This window comes from Amphiura filiformis, unplaced genomic scaffold (genome assembly GCF_039555335.1).
Source record: "Amphiura filiformis unplaced genomic scaffold, Afil_fr2py scaffold_50, whole genome shotgun sequence".
NCBI classification, from domain to species: domain Eukaryota; kingdom Metazoa; phylum Echinodermata; class Ophiuroidea; order Amphilepidida; family Amphiuridae; genus Amphiura; species Amphiura filiformis.
In genome coordinates, this window is record NW_027305514.1 from 449,039 (window position 1) to 470,944 (window position 21,906).

At 38.6% G+C, this 21,906-nt stretch overlaps 1 protein-coding gene across 1 annotated transcript; it reads right to left on the reverse strand.

The window, feature by feature from the left end:
- Positions 1 to 302: 302 nt before the first annotated feature.
- On the reverse strand, positions 303 to 20,030 carry LOC140144348 (retinol dehydrogenase 11-like). Its single transcript, XM_072166172.1, has 4 exons — positions 19,888 to 20,030; positions 6,155 to 6,396; positions 3,426 to 3,831; positions 303 to 1,051 (listed from the first exon to the last, which is right to left on the reverse strand). The coding sequence occupies exons 1-4, from the start codon at positions 20,028 to 20,030 to the stop codon at positions 850 to 852; spliced, it is 993 nt and encodes a 330-aa protein (XP_072022273.1). The 3' UTR covers positions 303 to 849.
- Between the last annotated feature and the right edge of the window lie 1,876 nt (positions 20,031 to 21,906).

The window sequence follows — 21,906 nt, forward strand, 5'->3', positions numbered from 1 at the left end:
CCCGAGGGAGGGTCTATATTACACCCAGCAGCCAATACTAGCTGACTCTTTCAGTTCGGATTTAAGACCCCATTCGTTGCATCAAATCACACAATAAATAAAGACACGGTTATGCAAAATCCAAAGGAAGATGCAAAGTCAAAAGTTGCAGATTGCTCCATTAGATGCCCTATTGACTTGTACACAAAGGGTTCTTAAACAAGAGAACGAGCTCTGTGATTTCCATTGATTAGCACATAAAAGTGCAACTTTTGATTTCGTTCCTTCATTGGGTTTTCGATTTCTTTAATTTTCAACCGATTTCAACAAATGAGGTCTTAAATCATAGCTTAAGTTACAGTTCATGGTTGCTGGTTTGACATAATTTTGAATTTTGACATATTTGTCTTTGTTACGGATATACATGGCTAAACATAGCTGGTACCTTACTTTCCTTTGCTGTCTGCATATACTTTATGACAATAAATCTACTGTACCGTCTTCACCAATCCGTTACCATACAATTGTCGGGAAAATTATAATTATTATAATATTTATACGTATTTTGTAAAGCGCATTAAAACAAAGCTTGGGAAATTATACAAAGATAACAAAATGTTATAATAAATTCAGATTAAGGAGTTACAATATACATTATAATTTCGATACGAAATGTTCGAACCGTGCCGATATTCCATGATTAAGCACAAACACCTCGCCCTCAAGCACGTGTCCAAACATTCGCGCACAATAATAATCATCATTCAAGAATACGTAACCTATGAGACCCACAGATTACATAGAAACAACACATAAGCAACCGCCACACCTCACATAACAATCTCAGGATCTCAAATACGCTCCATTTTATCAGCCATTATATTCAATTCCCACCGCCTGGCAGCTGACTTCCCATAGCTTCTTACACATAACATCGTCCTGAGCTACCCAAGACCGTACTGGGTGTGGTTGACAATTCTCAAAGTAGGATCCTGAGAGATCGGTAATGGTTTCATCAACTGCGCAATGGATGCTGCATTGGGCACCTGTCCGCTCGCTGAGAAGAAATAACCTGTTTAAAAAGAGGTAAAAGTGTGCATCGGGGTCAATAGATACATTCACTTTAGGTTAATAAATGCGTTCAAAATAATGCAAGCGTACTGAGATGTTGATGCCTCTAATGTACGAGCCCCGATAACTTTTACAAAATTATTTCAAGATCAAGTTTGGATAAATGTTTGGAACTGTTACCTCAATAAACAGGTATATGTATGTATTGAGCAATAGTCAAAAACATGAAAGGGCGCGGCTGTAATAGCAACTTAGAAACCATAGAGGAGTGCATATTACCTGAAAGGTCCATATTCCCTCATTTTACCTTATAGATAATCGAACTAAGTGATGGTATGGACATAATTCATTCGGGCATTACAGGGTCCATTCGCACCAAACTGGTGTTGTGATTACCTCATTGGGCGGATAAAAGATCTTAAAGGGGCATTTCACAGCCACAGCCTCATCCCCCCACTTTTCTCAAAAAAAGTTGAGATTTTTATATCACTGGCAACCTCTGGCTACATAATGTTTATGTACAAAATATTTCTTGCAGATTAATTCGTTTAGCAAAGATATCGTGACATTTGAATTTCGTTCTGGTGCACCAGAACGAAATTACAACGCATTGTCTATGGAGCAGTGTAATACACATAATCATGCATAACTCGCGAACGCAAGATCGGAATCAACTGAAATTTTGGGAATAGGTTTTTTTCGTAGATATCTAATGAAAAATGACATAAATAGAGGATGCTAGGATCACAGAATACTCCTTTAAAATGAATTGCGTTGTCATTTTAACTTTAATTATTCTTTTCTCTATGTATAGCACCGCTGATTGACTGCAGCAACTTAAAATTGCCGCCAAGCCTGCATTATTTCACATTTCAGGTGGGATGGACCCGTCAATGTTTGACATTCTTAAACACGTAAGAAAGCTCCTGAAATCTTATTGGTTCTTACCCGTGTGGTATGACACGATATCACACACTTTAGCGCGTGTGCATCGACGCGATACATGTCTCGGTCACATCCGGTTTGTGTTCCTCCGTCACTAAACAAACCGTCTGGCGACAACCCCAATTGGCTTTGGAACCCATATGGCTGATAAATTAGGGCGTGACTTGTGTAATTGACACAAACATCGTATTTTGTAGATACCGTAATCGCATAATATACGCTAGCTTGCAGCCACTGAGGCGCCAATCGTCTGATGATATCGCCTTTCATGTCAGCGACTCGCAGCGCGTACACATACAGTGTGTTGATTTATATCACCGCATGGCTGTCCATCAACTTGCCTAATTTGGCAACGCCATATTTTACTGAGTTAATTCAGCCAATTAGGAACGACGTATTATGAGGTTGTTGCCAGACGGTTTGTTTAGTGACGAAGAAGTACAAATCGGCTGGGACCGAGACTATACATGTAATCGCTATTTGAACCAATCGGAGGCGCATAGTAACAACGGGTCCGATCGATTTCGACTGATCGACGATTTTGGCGTAAAACAACTCGGCTTATAATGATGTCGCTCGTCTTGTATGAGACGATAGATGCACTCCAACGGCTAAAAACAATACCTTTATTATCTTTAAGGTATAGAAATGCATGAGTTTGGATTCATCTATACGTTTAAATAAGGTCACTCTGTCATTTGCAACCGATGTGCATATGGCCCATTACCTATATCCCCGATCTTCTTGTCGGCGCCCATGACCACCCTATAAACGATTTATGACTTATAGCTATTATATAAGACGGTAAATACAAGTCGTCGCTGTTTTGACATACTGTCGTATGACGATTTCTGGGCAAAATGAGTTATATAAACTTTCAAAATCTGTGAATGAAACTCTATATATTCACAAAGTTTTCAGACCTAAATGTAATTAGTTAATGAGATATGGCGCTAATTAGTGTGATACGACATGTTTTTTATGTAACCCCCAAAAAAAAAAAAACCCGTCATTTTGTATTTTGACATACAGTCGTATCATGATACGTCGCCATAGGCCACCGTGTAACTGTAATTGCCTATTATTTTGACATACTGTCGTATCACAATGTCGTATCATTATTAATACTTTGGTTTTCAAATTGTGCATATTTTGGCATACTGTCGTATGAGTTTGCAGATTAATTACTACTAATTAGTGAATGAATAAACAGTTTGTATTATGTTGAGAACAAAGACAGAAATATTATTGATTATATTATTTGATAATAATATACAAATTTTACTTTGGTGCTCTCCAGTGGGTCTTCAAAAATTTAAATGCGATTTTCTCAAACTGCATTTTTCGTCATACGACAGTATGTCAAAACAGCGACGAAGTATATACAAATATTTTCATAACAATAAATATTGCGGGCGGGGACCACTTACCAAAACCAAGGTCGGAGGAAAAAGTGTAGTGGGTGACCTTCTTTGACCATAATATTAGTGTACACCCAACCCGGATGTACACTATAGACGGTAACCCCTGTACTTTTCAAACGGCGGGCTAATTCACTTGCAAACAAAATCGTTGCCGCCTTGCTGATTGGATAACCACATAGTCCTGGGTACCTCAGTCCGTCTGGCGAATTTTGCGTAAAGTCCATAGCAGATTTAACGAATGCATGAGAATCAGAAGATACGACTACGATTCGAGATGGTGAACATTTCTTAAGACGTTCAAGAAGGAGAAGAGTGAGTAAGAAGTGACCAAAGTGGTTTATTCCGAAATTTAACTCGAATCCGTCGTATGTTTGCTGAGGAGGCTTATTTAAAACAAAACCAATGGCACTACCTATTCGAATATAAAATACAAAAAACGATTTTATTTGTTTCTGTTATGTAAAACTAGATTACCTGTAGATACCTATCGAACACATTAGAAAATCCCCACTGTTTCTTTCAAAGCGAAACTTAACTACTTGTCCATCATGCTAAATCTAAAGCGCAGTGATTTATAGTGCGCTACGCACAGGCACAACGCCTAGACGTTGATCCACAAGGCTCAGCACACTTTACAGGTTGTCGCTGACCACTATGGCCCCACATCATTCCATAAACCATAGTAAACAACAATTCAGGGACTTTGCTGCTTCAAGAGCGCACACCCTAGACATTCCACAAATAACCATCGCAACCAGGATCAGCTCCCCGAGTTTCGTACGGGTTACAACGAGACAAATTAGCAGTGAGTTCCTTGTCCAGGGGAATTTCAAGCTAACTCAATTTTTCCACAAGAGCGTAATAGGCACCGCCAGGGTTCGAACCCGCAACCTCTCGCACCATAGTCGAACGCCTTATCGATTGAGCTAACTTGACTGCTATACAGAGTACACCGAGCCCTCTTTGAGCCCCATTTTCTCCTATTTGTGAAAAGTTGGTCAAATATATTTTGTTGTGTAAAGAAACCTTTAATCGTTAGCTTTAAAATCCAAAGCGACATCTATGAGCGAGGACCACCAGCTAGCCTCCAAGATCTTCGCAACATATTACTTTAGCATTCTGCAAGTATCTGGCGCACAAGGATGGTACGAAACGCAATTGATGCAATGAGGAACAGGGCTGAAACCTTGAAGAGGTTCATTAGGTTTGTAGAAACTCAAATACAATATTTCATCTTGACAAAACCAATTTGTTTTACTGACCTGACAGTTTCGACCATCTTGGACGATGGTCATCTTCAGAGTGATGTTTTTTCCGACTTCTGTACACCAACAGAGGGCGCACCAGCGCCCAGAAGTGGGTCGTGCACATGACTAAGGTAATGGGCCCCCTCGTCTCTGTTCATGGTGTTCGGTGCTCTCTTCCTTATCCAGATTGCTTCACGGATACGGCGGGCTCCCGAATTACATTCTTTCTCGAGGACTTGGGCATCTTTCCAATTGATAATATGATTTTGTTGTACGGCGTGGTCCGAAATTGCTGATTTGGACTGTTCACTGACCGATTGTTTCCTTGTTTGTCGAGGTCAGTAAAACAAATTGGTTTTGTCAAGATGAAATATTGTATTTTATTTTTATTTTAGGGCTGAAATAGGCCTGTATTTCGTCAAGGAGGCAACCAGGTAGAGGGCAGAGCAGCACAGTAAACTCACTTCATAAAACCAAAGACAAATCAAGCAGCCCTTTTCACGTCTACCTTTTATCCGAAATTAATGGCTTATATTATAAATATTGGAGAAAGCAAGAAACAACAAATTAAGGAAGTAAGAAACATAATAAAACAAAAAGGTCGCAACCAAGAAAAAAAGCTATTGCAAGTGTAGCAAAAGAAGTCCCATCTCACATCCATTTTGCCCACAAATTAATGACACTTAACAAAATCCATAGCCCATCCGGTAAAGCCCATTCCTTTAATAAAGTTGTTATTTTCATAAAGTTATCATTGAGGAATTATTGATCTCGTACACTGGTATGTAATGTGTGTTTGTACTATTTACCCTGACTGCTCATATACATAAGTATCAGACTTGAGTCCTGTTTATCAGTGACAGTCTATGTAGCATAGTGGTTAGAGCGCTCGCCCGACAAGCGAGAGGTCTGGATTTCAAGTCCCCGCACTGGCAGGTAACTGTCCCGAGTTTTTATACTTTGGTATATCTGGCTATGTATGTCATGTTTCCATTATCTTGTAAATTCATGTTTATTGTTGGTATTGTGCGATGCGTAATTCTCCTTTCCCCTGTATATTAATATAAATTTATATTAAGAATAAGGAGTAAGTATATCATTAACTTGACCTCGTGCGCTAGTTTGTAATTTTTGAATGTTTCCATTGTTCAAAAATAGGAGAACTGTTCAAATAGGAGAAGGAGAAAAGGGTTGAGAAAAGCATTGAGGGTTCAGTTTACTGTGTAAAGGTGGGTGACGTACCATAGATAGGTGTTTACCATGTTTACGCTGTGGTAAGATTTAGCATGATGGACAAGTAGTTAATTTAAAAACAGGGCGCAATGAGGGTTCTGTTTTTATTTGGGCGAGGAGAGGGCGAATCTGTAGAATACTGCACTCAAGCCAATATACACACTAGCTACTATCAATTCATATCAGGTAATAAATATAAAGGTTTAATCTATACAGAAGGATTGATTTAAACAATGTAAAATTATTTATAATTACCGGCATTATTGATTAATATATCCAATCTCTGCTCTTCTTCAAGAAACTCCGTGGCAAATGTCCTCACTGATTTCAAATTAGCTAAATCAAGATATCGGTATACCACATTCATGTTATTACTACGTTTTTGTATCTCTCTCACGGCTTCCTCGGCAAGTTTAGGATTCCTGCAAGCAAGAATGACCCGAGCTCCACGACGAGCTAAATCCACCGCTGTTTCTTTGCCTATGCCAGATTTCCACCTTTTATTGAATGGTTAAGATATAAACGAAAATTTTTAAAAGGGTACCAATATCTAAAAAAAGGAAAAAAGAGCAGTGATTTATAGTGAGCTACTCACAGACACAACGCATAGACGTTGATCCACAAGCCTCAGCACACTTTACAACTAGGTTGTCGCTAACCAATACGGCCCACATCATTCCATAAACCATTAAACAACAACTTGCAGTTAAGAAGCGCGCACCTTAGGCATTCCATAATTGACCATCGCAGCCAGGATCAGCTCCCCAAATTTCGTACGCGTTACAACGACACAATTAGCAGTGTGTTCCTTGTCCAGGGAAATTTTATACCTTGATTATACACGAGAGCGTACTAACCACCGCCGGGGTTCGAACCCGTAACCTCTCGCACCATAGTCGAACACCGTTAACGAGTGAGCTTGACTGCTATGATCCCAGTTTGTACTCCGACCTTATGGGAGGGAGTAAATGTTTGCCCACATCATCCATGTCTATGGGATGTCCGTGATTTTGCAAAAAAGTACATTCACCGGAGCGCGTTCACCCGGTAAATCTGCGTCTTCAGCGGATGTTACTGGGAGAGTATAATCTCAAAATGATTGTGTAAAGAGAAAGAAATGAAAAATAATTCGTACGTATAGTTCATCATAAGTCATCCCCACCCATCCGCCCTATATATACGCAAACAAACGAAACTTCAATTCACGTGACAGGGCGTAATACAATTATACATACGGAGCGACACTGTTTGGGTATATCTTATAAACGATGCCTTCGCGGTGATACCTACAGTTTGTCCACTCTGAAGTACAAAGTGACAACGCGCGCGTATACAACGCGTAAACAGTGCGCAGTGTTGCGTCTCTGCTGCAGGTATGCGTGCCTTTAAAGTCGGCACAATGTGTGCGTCCGCGTCGGTACTTTGTACTTCAGAGTAGACTGACTGTATGGTTCGAATACAAAGGTTTCAATTTTGCTTTCACTTTTTTAATCATGATATAAAGCGATATGTTTTAGTTACAAAAATATCCTTAAATATACTTTTAAAAAATTTACTGTTCTTGTTGTTTTTTCTTCAAATAATGTAGTCAATGTAATTTTGTCAGCAAATTTTGCTTAAAATGTAAAAGCAAAATGAATAACATTTTACGTGTGTTTGCAATGGACGGCAGCAACATGTTTTATGTTTCCCCACAATGCAACACGATAGTCTATTTCTGATATTGTTTATTTGTTAACATACCTGTAATGATCACTGTCTTTCCATGCAGGACTACCTTACTCTTGCAATACATGCGATGTCCATGGAATTTAAACCAAAACAAGGCATAAACGAATACCAACACAACGGTCACCGTCATCATTATAATACATGTAGTTTCATTCATTTTCGCCTATTATTGAATTTTTCACAACTTTAACAACATTGAAGTTTCTGCAACAATAATCTGCTAGCCAGGTAGTGATTTCAATTTACTGAAATTCTGTCCTGTTCTAGCCACTGGCTGACGTGCATGCATGGTTTAATAGATCATTTAACAGCATACATAACTGTACTTGGTTCTGGAGTTGAACTTGAGACAGGTTTTATTGTCAATTATGAGTCAAGTGTCAATATCACTGACAAGTACTTAAACATATTTGTGACCAGGCCCGTACGCATATTGCAAGCCATAAGGGTCAGAACGTGGGACTAGCTGCGTGTAGCTTCTTTCTCGTTACGTGCAGCTTATTAACCAATCAGATTCGCGGTTTTAAACACGTGGAGCTGATGTAAACATCCTCGTCCAAGAATATTACCTACGAGCTGAAAATCATTATTGTTTCGTAATTTTCATCTCTCACAAATATTACGTTGTTATTTTTTGTCAGTGAAAATATCTGTAGTATATCAGCAAAAAATGGTATACATGCTATATCTGATTGAACAGAATGATGATTGTTCTATATTTAGGGGGCTATCATTTTCTTCGGCTGGGGGTCCCAAAAATACAGGGGTCATACTTTTTTGGAAAGAAAAATAAGGGGAGGGGGTCATAAATTGGTGATGAAAAAATGTAGGGAGTCACAAGATGACCACAGATAGTGTGTTTATTGTATTCAAAAAGACTAATTTCAAATCAATGCGCAGCATTTCTCGCGCTATTGCGATGGGTTTTGGCCTACTTATTCCTCACAGCGTTGCAGAAAATAATTGTGCTGTCTATGTAATCAGCAAACTACAGAGGCGAAAGTGTACATTTAAATTTGTCATTACTACTTCATGTTGATATTCAAACAGTGCTATAAAGTTGTCTTACCAAGGAATGTGTTTGTAATAAAAGAAATAATTGTTTTACAACTTGGATGAACTAGAATTACTTTTATGCAAATCCGAAAATTGCAACAGATATTTTCATTTCTTTAAGATTTAGCGGTATTGCCAGATTTTACGTACAGTTGGGCTACATTAATAGCCTCGTTATAGTTTTATTAATACTGGCAAAATACTTGCTTGTATGTGCTTGCTGTTCTACTATAGCGTATAAAATCTGTTAATGATACTATAACCACACAGTCAATTAATTTATGTCAACATGTCGTTTTTTGAGATCGCATGCAAACACAATTACCACTTGATAAAGTTTATAATGTTTGCGCTGGGTTAAGGGTGCATGAATGTTATGGTTGTGTATTACACAAACAAACAGAAAATCATGAAAAGGCAACCCGCGATAGAAGTGTCAATAGATGCAACAGTTATGCAGGCCTACCCTTAAAAACATTTTGTCTATTCACAAATCCAAACAATTCCATGACTCTATTGTTAATATCATCGGTAAAAGCTGGTAAATATGATAAGCCCGAGTAAAAAATAAAACATGTTTCTCATCCCCTCCCGCTTCCTTTTTTGAGACCGCTTCAAATGTATTCTTATTTTTTTAAATACCTACGAGAAGAATACAAAAACTGCTTCCTTTTTTGAGGCCGCTTCAAATTTATTTTTATTTTTTAAATACCTACCAGAAGAATACAATAAAAAAAGTCCTTTCGCACCTATTTTTCGATGAAAAATTAAAATCCTCTTTTTTTAAATCCAATATGACTCACACCGTTTGTTATTGCAATAGCATTAGTTGATATGATAAGGCCGAATAAAAAAATAAAACATGTTACTCGTCCCCTTCCACTTCCTTTTTTGAGGCCGCTTCAAATTAATTTTTATTTATAAAATTCAGTTATAACTTTATTTCTATTCATTTAAATTTTGAAAAAAGATGTCGAGGAAGCTGAGATATTTTCTATTAATTAATTAATTTGTATTATTTTTAAATTGATTCATAACTTTATTCATTTTGAAAACATTTCTTGAAGGTTCTGTGATCATTAGAGGGTATATACCAAGAGTTATATCTACCAGAAGAATAGAATTTAAGAAAAAGCCTCCTTCTTTTTTCAGGCATTTTTATACGCTAAATACAGGGTCTAAAAAGTATAATGATGACAAGTGAAAATCGAAGTAATTAGCCTACTGCATAAAAAAATAAACATGTTTCACGTCCCCTCCCGCTTCCTTTTTGGAGGTTTCTTCAATTATATTTTTATATTTTGATTCAGTTATAACTTTTTAAAAATTATGTCTAGGAATTTGGAAGGTTTTAAGATCATTAGAGGGGCCTACCCCTCAGAACAACAAATAAAAAGAGGCCTCCTTCTGTTTGCAGGCATTATTGTGCACGCTAAAATAGCTCTAAATATGGGTATTTACATCGATTCTGCGATACAAAATAAAAAGGCCCCTCCTCCTCCTTTTTTTCAAAAACCTGGACGTGAAACATGTTTTTTATTTTACATGGACTTGTCAATATGGAACTACACCTTTATCTTGACAATTCATTTGCTCGCCCTATTCCTGTTAAAGGAATTTTTATTTCAGTTCTACATGATTGTGTCTCTTTTTCCACATTGCTGGTAATAAATATCAAACAGTCATAATATGCGGTCATTTCAAATCATCTCAGGAATGTCCTATCATTGTTAATTGTTGGTTACTAGGCGGTTACCCGTATTTCGCGGTTTTCGGCTATCATGGTTATTGGCTTTTGCAGATCTCAAAATAAGGGTGTGTCATTTAGCTGGGATCACTTTCCTCACAGCTGAGCTCAATTGCAGCTTTTTGCAATTTGACCTGACTTTCGCCCTCAATTTGAAATTTGACCTGACCTTTGACCATGGATGACCTAACAAACGCAAACCTGAGCTTACCTGGCCAAAGTTACACCCACCCACAAAGTTTGAGTTCCATTTATGAGCAATTTGAACTTTTTACCTTTTTTGACCTATGACCTCTTAACCGTAGGTCTGACATAAAGGTCACTGTGGACACTTTTGTTTGTTAGTTCAAGGTCCACCCACCCACCAAGTGTGAGCTCCATAGAGGCAATTTGAAATTCCTACCATTTTTGGCCTATGACCTCTTAACCGTAGGTCTGACGAAAAGGTCACTGTAGAAACTTTTGTTTGTTAGTCCAAGGTCCACTCACCCACCAAGTTTGAGCTTCATAGAGGCAATTTGAAATTTCTACCTTTTTTGACCTATGACCTCTTAACCATTGGTCTGACGAAAAGGTTACTGTGGAAACTTTTGTTTGTTTGTATAAGATGCACCCACCCACCAAGTTTGAGCTTCATAGGGGCAATTTGAAATTTCTACCTTTCTTGACCTATATGACCTCTTAACCGTAGGTCTGACGAAAAGGTCACCGTGGAAACTTTTATTTGTTAGTCAAAGGTCAACACACCCACCAAGTTTGAGCTGCATAGAAGCAATTTGAAATTAGAATTCAATTGGACTTGACCCGGTCGTTGACCTTTGACCTTAAAAAATATAAACTGGTTCTTTCTCATATCAAACTACACCCACCCACCAAGTTTAAGGAATGTGCGACCCCTAGTCTCTGAGAAAAGCTGCGGACAAACACAGACAGAGATCCGGTGAATTATAGTAAGATACACAACGCACTGAATTGGTCTATTGGTCTATTGTTCTATTGTGTCCGATTTGAGCGCTGACATATTGGAAAATGTTGCCAATCAATATTCATGAGAGTGTACATTCAACGTCCAATTTTCGAAATTGGGTAACTTGTGCTTGGGAGGTGTGAAATACATCTGATTGGGCGTTTTAATTACGTAACGCATAAAGGCATTGACATCATCGAATGGCTGCCTATAGCGCTGTTAGTGTTAAGCCTATGTGGGAGGGGGCTGTGTTTAGTTTCTATAATAATTATTTTAAGGCCTACATTTATTTGTCATTCCTTTCTTTTCCTTTATCTGTACTTATTCTTTCCTTGCCAACGTATCACTCCCTCTTCTTTTCTCGCTTCCCTTCTCCATCCCCTCTTACTTTTTGTCCCCTCTCATTCCTATAATTTTCCTTACCTTTCTATTTATTAACTTCTATTTATTTATTTCTCTTCATTTCTTCCTTTTTCTCTCTTCCTCCAGTCCTCCTCACATTCTTCATATCCCCTCCCACCTCTTCCTCCCTCGTCCCCTCCCAAGAGCTCTCACAGAAGAGAGCTGACCACCCCCCCACCCCCCTTTCGGTACGCCACTATTTATGCCAATCACCTTCTTAAAATAAAATAAAATGTCAATATAGGCCTATATCGGTACTTATTAATATGTTACATGTATACGTATAGTTATTACCATTATACAGTACTATAGACATGCAGACATGGCAGCCTTTTATACATTCTGATGTGTAATCGACCAGCAAGCGCATTCAATTTATTTAAATGAAGCACCTAAAGTCAGTGGGTGACAACGAACTGTACTTCGGCGGCGGCTAATGTGTGCCTTTTGTGCTTACGGCTACTCAATCACACCCTTGGGTTGTATGGTAACATAGGGTACTTTTCGTTGCAGTAGGCGCTTTCACGCGACTTTCGTTTGATCAGTAGCCTGCTAGGTAAAGCGTTAATACACTGTCAGGTCAGCTTATCGATTTAATGGCGGAAGCCCTTTGTCCCAAACAAAAGGTACCTTTCGATGAATAGCTTGTCGGATTTCAAATCGGCACAAGTGAACAATGCGTTACATAATCTATTGCTTCTCCATTTTTAATAGCTCCATTGTTATACATACCTAGACAAAATACAATACTTTGTAACCCACCACTTGAACAGGATTTAAAGCAAACAAAGACTAGAGCTATTCAAGGGTTCTATAGAAATAGGTAGAAGACTATTATCCTCTTCAGCAATAGGATTGTTGATTGGTTTAAACGGTGTTTGACTCGCGCTATCAAATGAGAAACACGTCGCAACAAATTGATATACCTATGAATACGACCTTCACGCACATTTTACACTGTAACTCAGAATACAACTAGTGTTGCATACAACACGAACAAGCCGACCGGCTTAATGACCTTTGACCCCGATCTGTGAACATACTATAGACACTGGCTAATGTCAATTTATGTGTGCAAGTAGTGTCACTCAGCTATGTTGTTTGTGGCAGAAGATGCAATTTGAAGGTATTTTGTCTCGTACCGGAAGTGACCCTTAATGACCTTTGACCCAAAAAATACCACATATACACAGGGTAACAACAATTCATGTGTGAACATACCGGCTCTCTGCTATTTTTTTCCTGGCTAATAAAAATTGTTGACGGCATTTGGTTTTAAACCGAAAGTAACCCCTTAATGACCCCTGACCCCAAATAAAAAAATGTCTCATTATGTTGTTTGTGGCAGAAGATGCAATTTGAAGGTATTTTGTCTCGGACCGGAAGTGACCCCTTAATGCCTTAATGACCTTTGACCCAAAAAATACCACATATACACAGGGTAACAACAATTCATGTGTGAACATACCGGCTCTCTGCTATGTTTTTCCAGGCTAATAAAAATTATCGAAGGTATTTAGTTTTAGACCGGAAGTGGCCCCTTAATGACCTTTGACCCTCAAATCTGTGAACATCCTATAGACACTGGCTAATGTCAATGCATGTGTGCAAGTGGCATCACTCTGCTATGTTGTTTGTGGCAGAAGAAGCATTTTGAAGATTTTTTGTCTTGGACCGGAAGGATGGTATTACTGACAGCAAGTCCTTATTTCGACATTACTATTGCAAAAAGTCATTCCAAATTAGTTAAGTAGACTTTCTTTGAAAAACATATCACGGTGCCTGATGGAAAATGCCCGTCCGCCATTTCATAAACCGGATCGTTTTCGAGTAGTTTGTGCCCAGATCACACCACTCTTCGCCATACATACATTCTGCCAGCCACATTTCCCTAACATAATATGAAATTAAAAAAATAAATGAAATTTATTTTGTCAGAGGCGCCGGCGGGGTTCGAACCCACACTGTACTGAGCCGCTATAATGTACTCCTATTCGATATTGACATAATACCAGCGCCTTAGACCGCTCGGCTATCAGGCTTGATGGTGTCATGATGAAAATTAAAAAATATAATCGCAACTTCATTACATCAATATACCAAGTGACAAGCAAAGACAGAAAACGTAGCATATTTTGGAATTGTATTTGTTTAAAAACATTAGTGCGCACTGCGTATTAATAGCGCTCAATTGTTGATAACTACGTGTTTTATATACAGAAATAGGACAATAAATGAGGCTATACACGCACAATAGTATATCGCTTTTTGATTCACACGTGCGCTACGAACTCGCCGTATACTAAAAGCATAGATTATCAATGTGGCGTGGCCTACCATTTTTCTTGTAGCTTCTTTTATACACGTCGATGTTTTCATCAATTATACAATTAATCCACATTAGACCCATAATTTTATTTCAGGAAATAAACGATTAGATTACCATAAAAACGAAACAGTAATCATTTGTCGGGTCTAATGTAATTTATACATCGAATTTACAACGTGTTTTCTATCGCCATTCTCGCTCAATTAAAAAATTATTTTGGCGCATATAAAATTGAAATAAAATTCTCTGCCTCATAAACGACATCAAATGTGCCACAATTGGGTATCACGAATCGTTATATATGATGTGCAGGTAATATTCATATTTTCTTTTATACAGAGGATGCTTCAGTTTTGACAGGAAAAATATTTTCTTGAAAAACCTCTCACTCGGTTATTTTAAAACGGTCACCACGCTTCCCTAGAATGTGCAATAAATTAGCATTAAAATTTTTCTTATTCTAACAGCAAGCGTTTCTAAAATGCAGTATGGCGAAATGTGGTGTATGCCCAGGTGTATTGGGGCGCTATACTCTCATTGAACAGACAAAGTTCGTAAAATTAACGGCGTCGTTATTCACCAACTTGATCATGGGGTCGAATATGAAATATTCATAACAGCTCATAACGGATCGATAACTGGCCTCATTTTCTAGCTAGCAAACCAACGGGATTTGTCATATGTTTGCGTTGCTAACAGAGCAACCGGGGATTTAGTTTCACCCCCTTGGTAATTCAGTATCGAAGTTACGTAATGTTACTATGTCAACGGGATCACGCGCTAGAGTAATGAACCACGATCGAAATGATCACCACATAAAGTATATGTCACACTGTTTCTATTCTATGTTTTACGATTTTCGCATGATCAATATATGGCTGGCCGTAACCGCCACAACGTGGAGCTGCTACGCGTAGGTTACTTTTCGCTTCGCGGAGCTAAATTGACCAATCATGTTAGATCTTTTCATTACGCGGAGCCAGTGGATGCATCCTCGTCAGAGAGAAAACTCTTGCCAAAATTAATGTTTACTATGGGGATTTTAAATGAATCGATTGTAAATGAACCACGACCAGTTGTACAGGATCAATACCATTGTTTGATTAGTGTATAGTCAATGTTACCTTGCATGCATGTGTCATGTGTGTGACGTGTTTGTTTGTTTGTTTGTCTACTGTGTCAGGCCAGGATCACTGACACCCACGGTACTGCTACTCTCATACTATCACGGTGATCATAGTGTTGAATGTTGTTGACTTTAAAATAATCATGATGCAGTCATGTCTACAGTAGAACTCACCACGACCTTTGAAGGACTTAAACCCTATTAAAAGCTATTAAACCAAGATAACACTCAATGAAAACAGCTCAACTATGTTACATCAGATCTTCTCTGGTTAAATACACACTGCATTTGTGTCTGTTTTACCTGTGCAATGAGCTGGTATTATAGTTTCAGTTGGGTGAACGATTATAAAGCGAACGCAAGGTAACAATACTGTGGGCTTTTGTTTACGAAATGAGACAATAGTCTGCTTATTGTTAACCAGCGTTCTTGAAAATGAGAAGCTTAATGACTTAACACGGTTTAGAAATAATTTCTTCATATTTTTGGTGTTATCTGTCGTTTACATATCCTTCCTAAAACACTAAAGTACCAATATTTCCAAACACCTAAATTAGCTAAAAATTTAGGACATGTTACAAAACTATATTTTCTAGAATTTCAGAGAATACTTTAAATATTGGCCGGTTATTTTTTACACAGTGACGTCAACTAGGCAATGGCCTATACTTCTAATATACACTATTTGTAGAGGTCACGCGTCAATGGTGAGCGCACTGAGTATTGTGTATAGGAAAACGGACAGTAACTACAGTATGTATGGCCTACTACTAGTATATAAAGTAAATCCGAACTGGTTTGCAGTTTGCTGAAGGTCGAATTCCGCAGGGACACCGCGCAAGTTATACAAATTAGCTCCCGGTGATACACTGCAGATCGCAGAACTGTGTGCATAGTTTACCACCACTCTGCCTAGCTATATAGTTATGTACAATACTGTATGAGTTTCTTATGAGTGCATGTCCATCTTAATAATAAGTCAGTTCGTACTTTTCATAAACTACTTTTTGAATCATAACTTTCGTGACCGAGGATATCTTGCAACTACGTGACGCTCGTCTGGCAAATTCTTAATGAATAAATTCGCTTCACGTAATGAGTAAGTCGTACTTAATTAGTCAGTTTTACCTCCGAGTAATGAAAAACTCTAACTTGATCATGATTGGTCAATTTGGCTCCACGGAGCAAAAAGTCAGCTACGCGTAGCAGCTCCACGTTGTGGCGGTTGCGGCCTACTATATCAGTATCCCATATGATATTTCTATTGCAAGAAAATTTTATTTGTTGTCAGGTTTTATCTTAAATACACTAACTGGAAATTAAATACACTAATTAGTGAGGACCGGTATTTTGCTGTGGATATGTTTAACTGCAATTTGCGGGTAAAAATTTGAAATCCTGAGTAAAAATTGTGATCATTTTCAACTCTTTGAATTTATATAAAAGAATGCATGTAAAATCCAGCTGCAATACAATGTACATTATTGACACACTATCACTCTCTTTATCTACGGCAATAATAGAATATCGAGATGTGGCGATTTTAAATTGTTAAAACCAAAGGCCGTAGTAGAGCATGTTTAGGGCAAAACATGATGACTCGCTCGTGACATAGGTGATAAACATTTCACATTTGGCATACTAAATGACACTTTAATAAACATGATAAAGATCTTTATGAGCAATAATTATGAGCCATGGGGAGGGTAAAATTAGGGGTGGGGTGGGGAGTAGGTGTCAAGATTTTTTTTGCCACCCAAAAGGAGGGGTCAATCAATTTTTGGAAGCCGAGAGGGGTATATCCGATTTTTGGCACACATTCACTGGCAGGGAATATTGAATAAAATGCTCTAAAAAAGGCTTAGAAAACAGTAGGAAAAATATTCAAATTTAGGTTTGCAAATTGTGATCCCAAAAATTTAGCATGTGCAAAGGGGGGGGCAGATAACATTTTGGCATGCCGAGGGGGAGATATTATATTTTTGCATCATTATGTATCGACAGGACACTCTTCAGAGTGTCCTGTCCATAGTGTTCTCCCCCGTTTGGCTGATGACGTAGGTAAATGAAGCGGGCACTTTATCATGCTCTCATCATACAATCACAATCACTTTGACAAGTTTGACATTAGCAACAATGAGTTGTACTATCACTTACCATAACAATGCTGCATAACAATATGCACACTATTGTTCTCATTTCGGGAACAAAGCCCATACAGTATTGTTACTATGCGTTTGCTTTGTAATATTTCATCCAATTGAAACTATAGCATTGCAATACGCACAAATTATATACCAACTAACATTATCGTACATTTGCAATGACCCCGAGGTCACACGGGGAATGTGTAAATATTGTGGCGCGAGCTATAAACAGCCCGTTCAAGTTGTTCAACAATATGATCATGGCGGTGAACATGTAGCTTCTGTTTTGATAACTCTTTGGGGTGAGAATCGTTCCGAATATCCTGCTTGTATCCTACGCATCATGAAGAAGCTCCTACTTCCGGTAATACCGCACACAATTTATACTGGTGTGTTTATCCATAAATAAGGAACGTAAACCCCAGGCATCTAAACCCCACATAAGGTGCCTTACCTCTAGATAAGGGTCGTGAACCCCAGATCTAAACCCAAGGTAATGCGCCTTAACCCCAGATAAGAGACGTAAACTCAGATATGGCAGTCTAAACCCCAGATAAGGCGCCGTAACCCCAGATAAGGGACGTAGACCTCAGATAAAGCAGTCCCAACCCCAAATAAGGCGCCTTAACCCTAAATAAGGAACATAAACCTAAAGGAACATAAACCCCAAATAAGGCAGTCTAAACTCCAGATAAGGCATCTTAACCCCAGGTAAGGCGCCTTAACTTCAGATGAGGGACGTAAACCTAGGATAACACAGTCTAAACCCCAGATTAGGCATCTAAACCCCATATAAGGCGCCTTAACCCCAACTAAGAGACGTAAGCCCAGATAAAGCAGTCTAACCCCCAGATAAGGCCGGCGCCTTCCATCAGATAAGGAGTGTAAACCCCAGATAAGGCACCTAAACCGCAGATAGAGCAATATAAACCCCAGATAAGGGATGTTAACCCCAGATAAAGCTGAAATGATATACCTAATGCTTCCATATCCATTACTATTTTATAATTAGCCAAAAAAAGGGAGTTAATTCATGATCCTAGGTGCTCCCACTCAAAAATTACATTTACGCTCTACCAAATGGGGACCATCTTGGATTTCTGGCCAAAAAGTATGTTATAATGTCAAATTAATGTTTCAAAACTTATTTTTTTAAGATGGCGCCGGCGGCCGCCATCTTGGATTTCTGGGTAAAAATGAGGTCGTAATGTCAAATTAATGTCAGATTTGAAATCCTTGTGGTCGACTTATCCAAAAAAGTGTCTTTGTACACGATTTTAGTTCTTCTGGTTCAAAACTAAATTTTTCAAGATGGTGCCGGCCACCATCTTGGATTTTTGGGTGAAAATGATGCCGTAATGTCAAACTAATGTCAGAATCGGAATCCTTGTGCTCGACATACCCGAAAAGTGTCTTTTTACTTAATTTTTCAAAATGGTGGCGGCGGCCATTTTGGATTTTGGCCTCTAGCAAAAAATGCCGGGATTTTCGCGAGGGACATGGGGAAGTCAAATCAATCGTCAAACCTTACTAGCCAGAGAATGGTCACGGAATTGAGGTTTTTGACTATACTATAATATTATCGCTGTTCTTCAATCATGACATACCACTGCACACTTGAGAGTTTGCTGTCAACAACTGATAAATTGGCATATTTTAGACCAAAATGCCTTATAATTGCCATGATTGCATACAGTCTCTTACAATTGTTATGACTTCTTGAGTCTTAAATCAATGAGGCAAACCATTAACCTTGTAAACACATCCAGCCATAACTTTCTCTCTTAGAGCGGGATACTTTTTAGGACTATATTTTTCTTGAATTTATTCATTGATTGGTGAATGACCATTTTGTTACCTATATATTGCGTTGGCGGAATATCATTTTTTTAAATAATTTGGCCTCGTTCGCGCCTGGCAGGTTCTATTGATTTTATCAAGCAAAAGGATATCCCCTCTTTAATTCTACATGTATAATGAGGTGTTATCGGACTTCAAACAGATAAAGGACATCAATGCTCGAAAGTAGGACATTGAAATCACATCAGTTCATCATTGGAGCTCTCGAGATGTCAACTATAATTGTACACATCGAAATACATAAGCTGTGCGTGAAATTATTGATTGGCTCCAAACAAAGGATTTGAACCGGTGTCCTTCGCCGTAATCATGGCGCAGTGCAGTCCATTCAATCAAATGTTGTCATCAAACTATTTTGATCGTAGTGGATTTGATATGTGTGTGAGACGAACTGTCGCGGTAGATTGCAATCATGCTTTTGTTGAATGTATTTGAGTAGTCCACCATATTTACGGTATATAACGTCATATGCACAACCTCTATTGAGGTAAAGATATATCAATATACTTGTGTTGAATAAATAGTATAGAAGAGTATCCTAAACATTGATTTTTATTGAAATGATCGCATTCACGCGTATCACTTTATGCTTGGGCATATTGATATTAGAACGGATATCACACAATATGATTACGCCTATTCTATCGGAGTGGGACTGGGTCCATAGCTCTGGTGTACACAACGAAATGGAGAGTGACTTTGTTAACACCTCAGTCACAAATGGATCCTTCATGAAGACGTTGACATCATCTTCACCGTCATCCATCTATTACACCGGAGTCGCAATCTTCGTTATAGCACCCATAGTAAGTATTACCTGCTCTCCTTTGTCAGGGTATATAGGCGATCAAATTGGGTATGAGACTGCTTTTCTAATAGGACTTCTGCTCTTGTCTGGTATGTCCATTTGCTTCGCCTTCTCCATGAACTTCTTAGGAGTCTTTGTCGCCAGACTTCTGCAAGGTGCAGCTTCATCATTCTGTACACCTAATGCCTTTGCGACAATCACACACGAATGTACACAAGAAACCAAGTTGGGTAAAATCATACTTGCATTTGCTGTGGCTACTAATTGCTTTTCATATATCGGAGCAGCTGTGTTTGGAGTCGCTTTTGAACTTTTAGGATCTAAGCAAGCTTTTCTATTGATTTTACTCCCTATGCCTGTTACACTGCTTATACTAACGTTTATGCTCATTCTCACAACTTCAAACTGTTGCGGACAGACCACACAACCCGTAACACACCACGAAGAGATTCCCAATGAAACGAAACACTCAGAAAATGGCTCTTCGTTTGCAAACATTCTTCGCGATTTTCAAATTATATTTGTGTCAGGAGGTGGAACAGTAGCGCTTCTTCCTAAGAAATGTCTTGATTTAACTCTAGCGATCTGGATGAAGGATACCTACAATTCTGGTCCCGCAACAGTCGGTACAATCATCGGCATTGCTGGAGCGGCAGCACTTCTCGGCAACATCTGCGCTACCAAGTTTTCCATATTATTATTTCCGAAAATCCGGGAGCAATTCACGTATATATTATTCGCTATTAACCTCTCCGTTGGAGCAATACCTATAATTCTGCTCCCTTTTTCGCCCAATCCATACTTTGTAGCTGTATGTTATTTCTTTAGCATGTTTTTTGCAAGCATCACGCGGTACTGGATCGTACAAATTCCGTCTGATATAGCAGATAAAAAATACCAATCAAGCCGAGGCCGTGTGATGAACGTGGTGTCGGTATTTATGTCGGTACCTAACATTATTGGACCGTTTTTAGCGGTTACACTGTTTAATGATATAGGATTCCGTTATGTGTGTATAACAGTTGGATGTTTATGTATAATGTATTCTTTTCTCTTTGTTTTCATCAAGACGGATAAGAATATTCAATATTCTGAATTATGAAATCTAGACGACGCAGATAATAATAATTTGATCCACTAGCGTAGCCAGCGTTTAGAGTGCCCTATGACAAAAAATGAAAGCAAAGGAGGAAAGGGTTACCACATTCACCCCGATCATGGGCCTAAATAGTATACAAACATTTACTGCTCATTAGGGATCTGGTGGAATCTATTGGTCCCCGAGGTGAACTGGAGACCGTGTGCCTACTATTTTCCCGAGACTGTTGTTCATTGATTGGTTAAATATTAGAAACACATACATGTAGGCTAGGCCTAGTCAAGGCTAGGCTCGGGCCTTGCTTTGTTTTGATGCACATGCACGCACACAGATGAATGGATAACATGGTTAAAGCTTACCGTGTAACTTCTAATGCAATTGACCTTTTCGGTAAATCACATAAGCCTTAGATGTCGTCATTTGACCTTGAACTCAAAATCTATGCAGCTGAGTTTACCCCATAGACACCAGCTAATGTCAATGCATGTATGTGTCCGTCGCATCTGCGTACCGTGTAATCTGTAGGAAAAAGAGCACTTTGAAGGTATTTGGTTATGTACCGGAAATACCCTTTAATGACATTTAACCCCAAATGTGTGTACAGCCATATACCCAAACTATATTCGATTCCAAAGGCCAAGTCTCATTGCTGTAGAAGAAGTACCGTAGTATTTTTGGTAAAAATCGCATTTTTAGCCAAAGTTACGGATGCGTGACATTTGACCCCAACTGGGT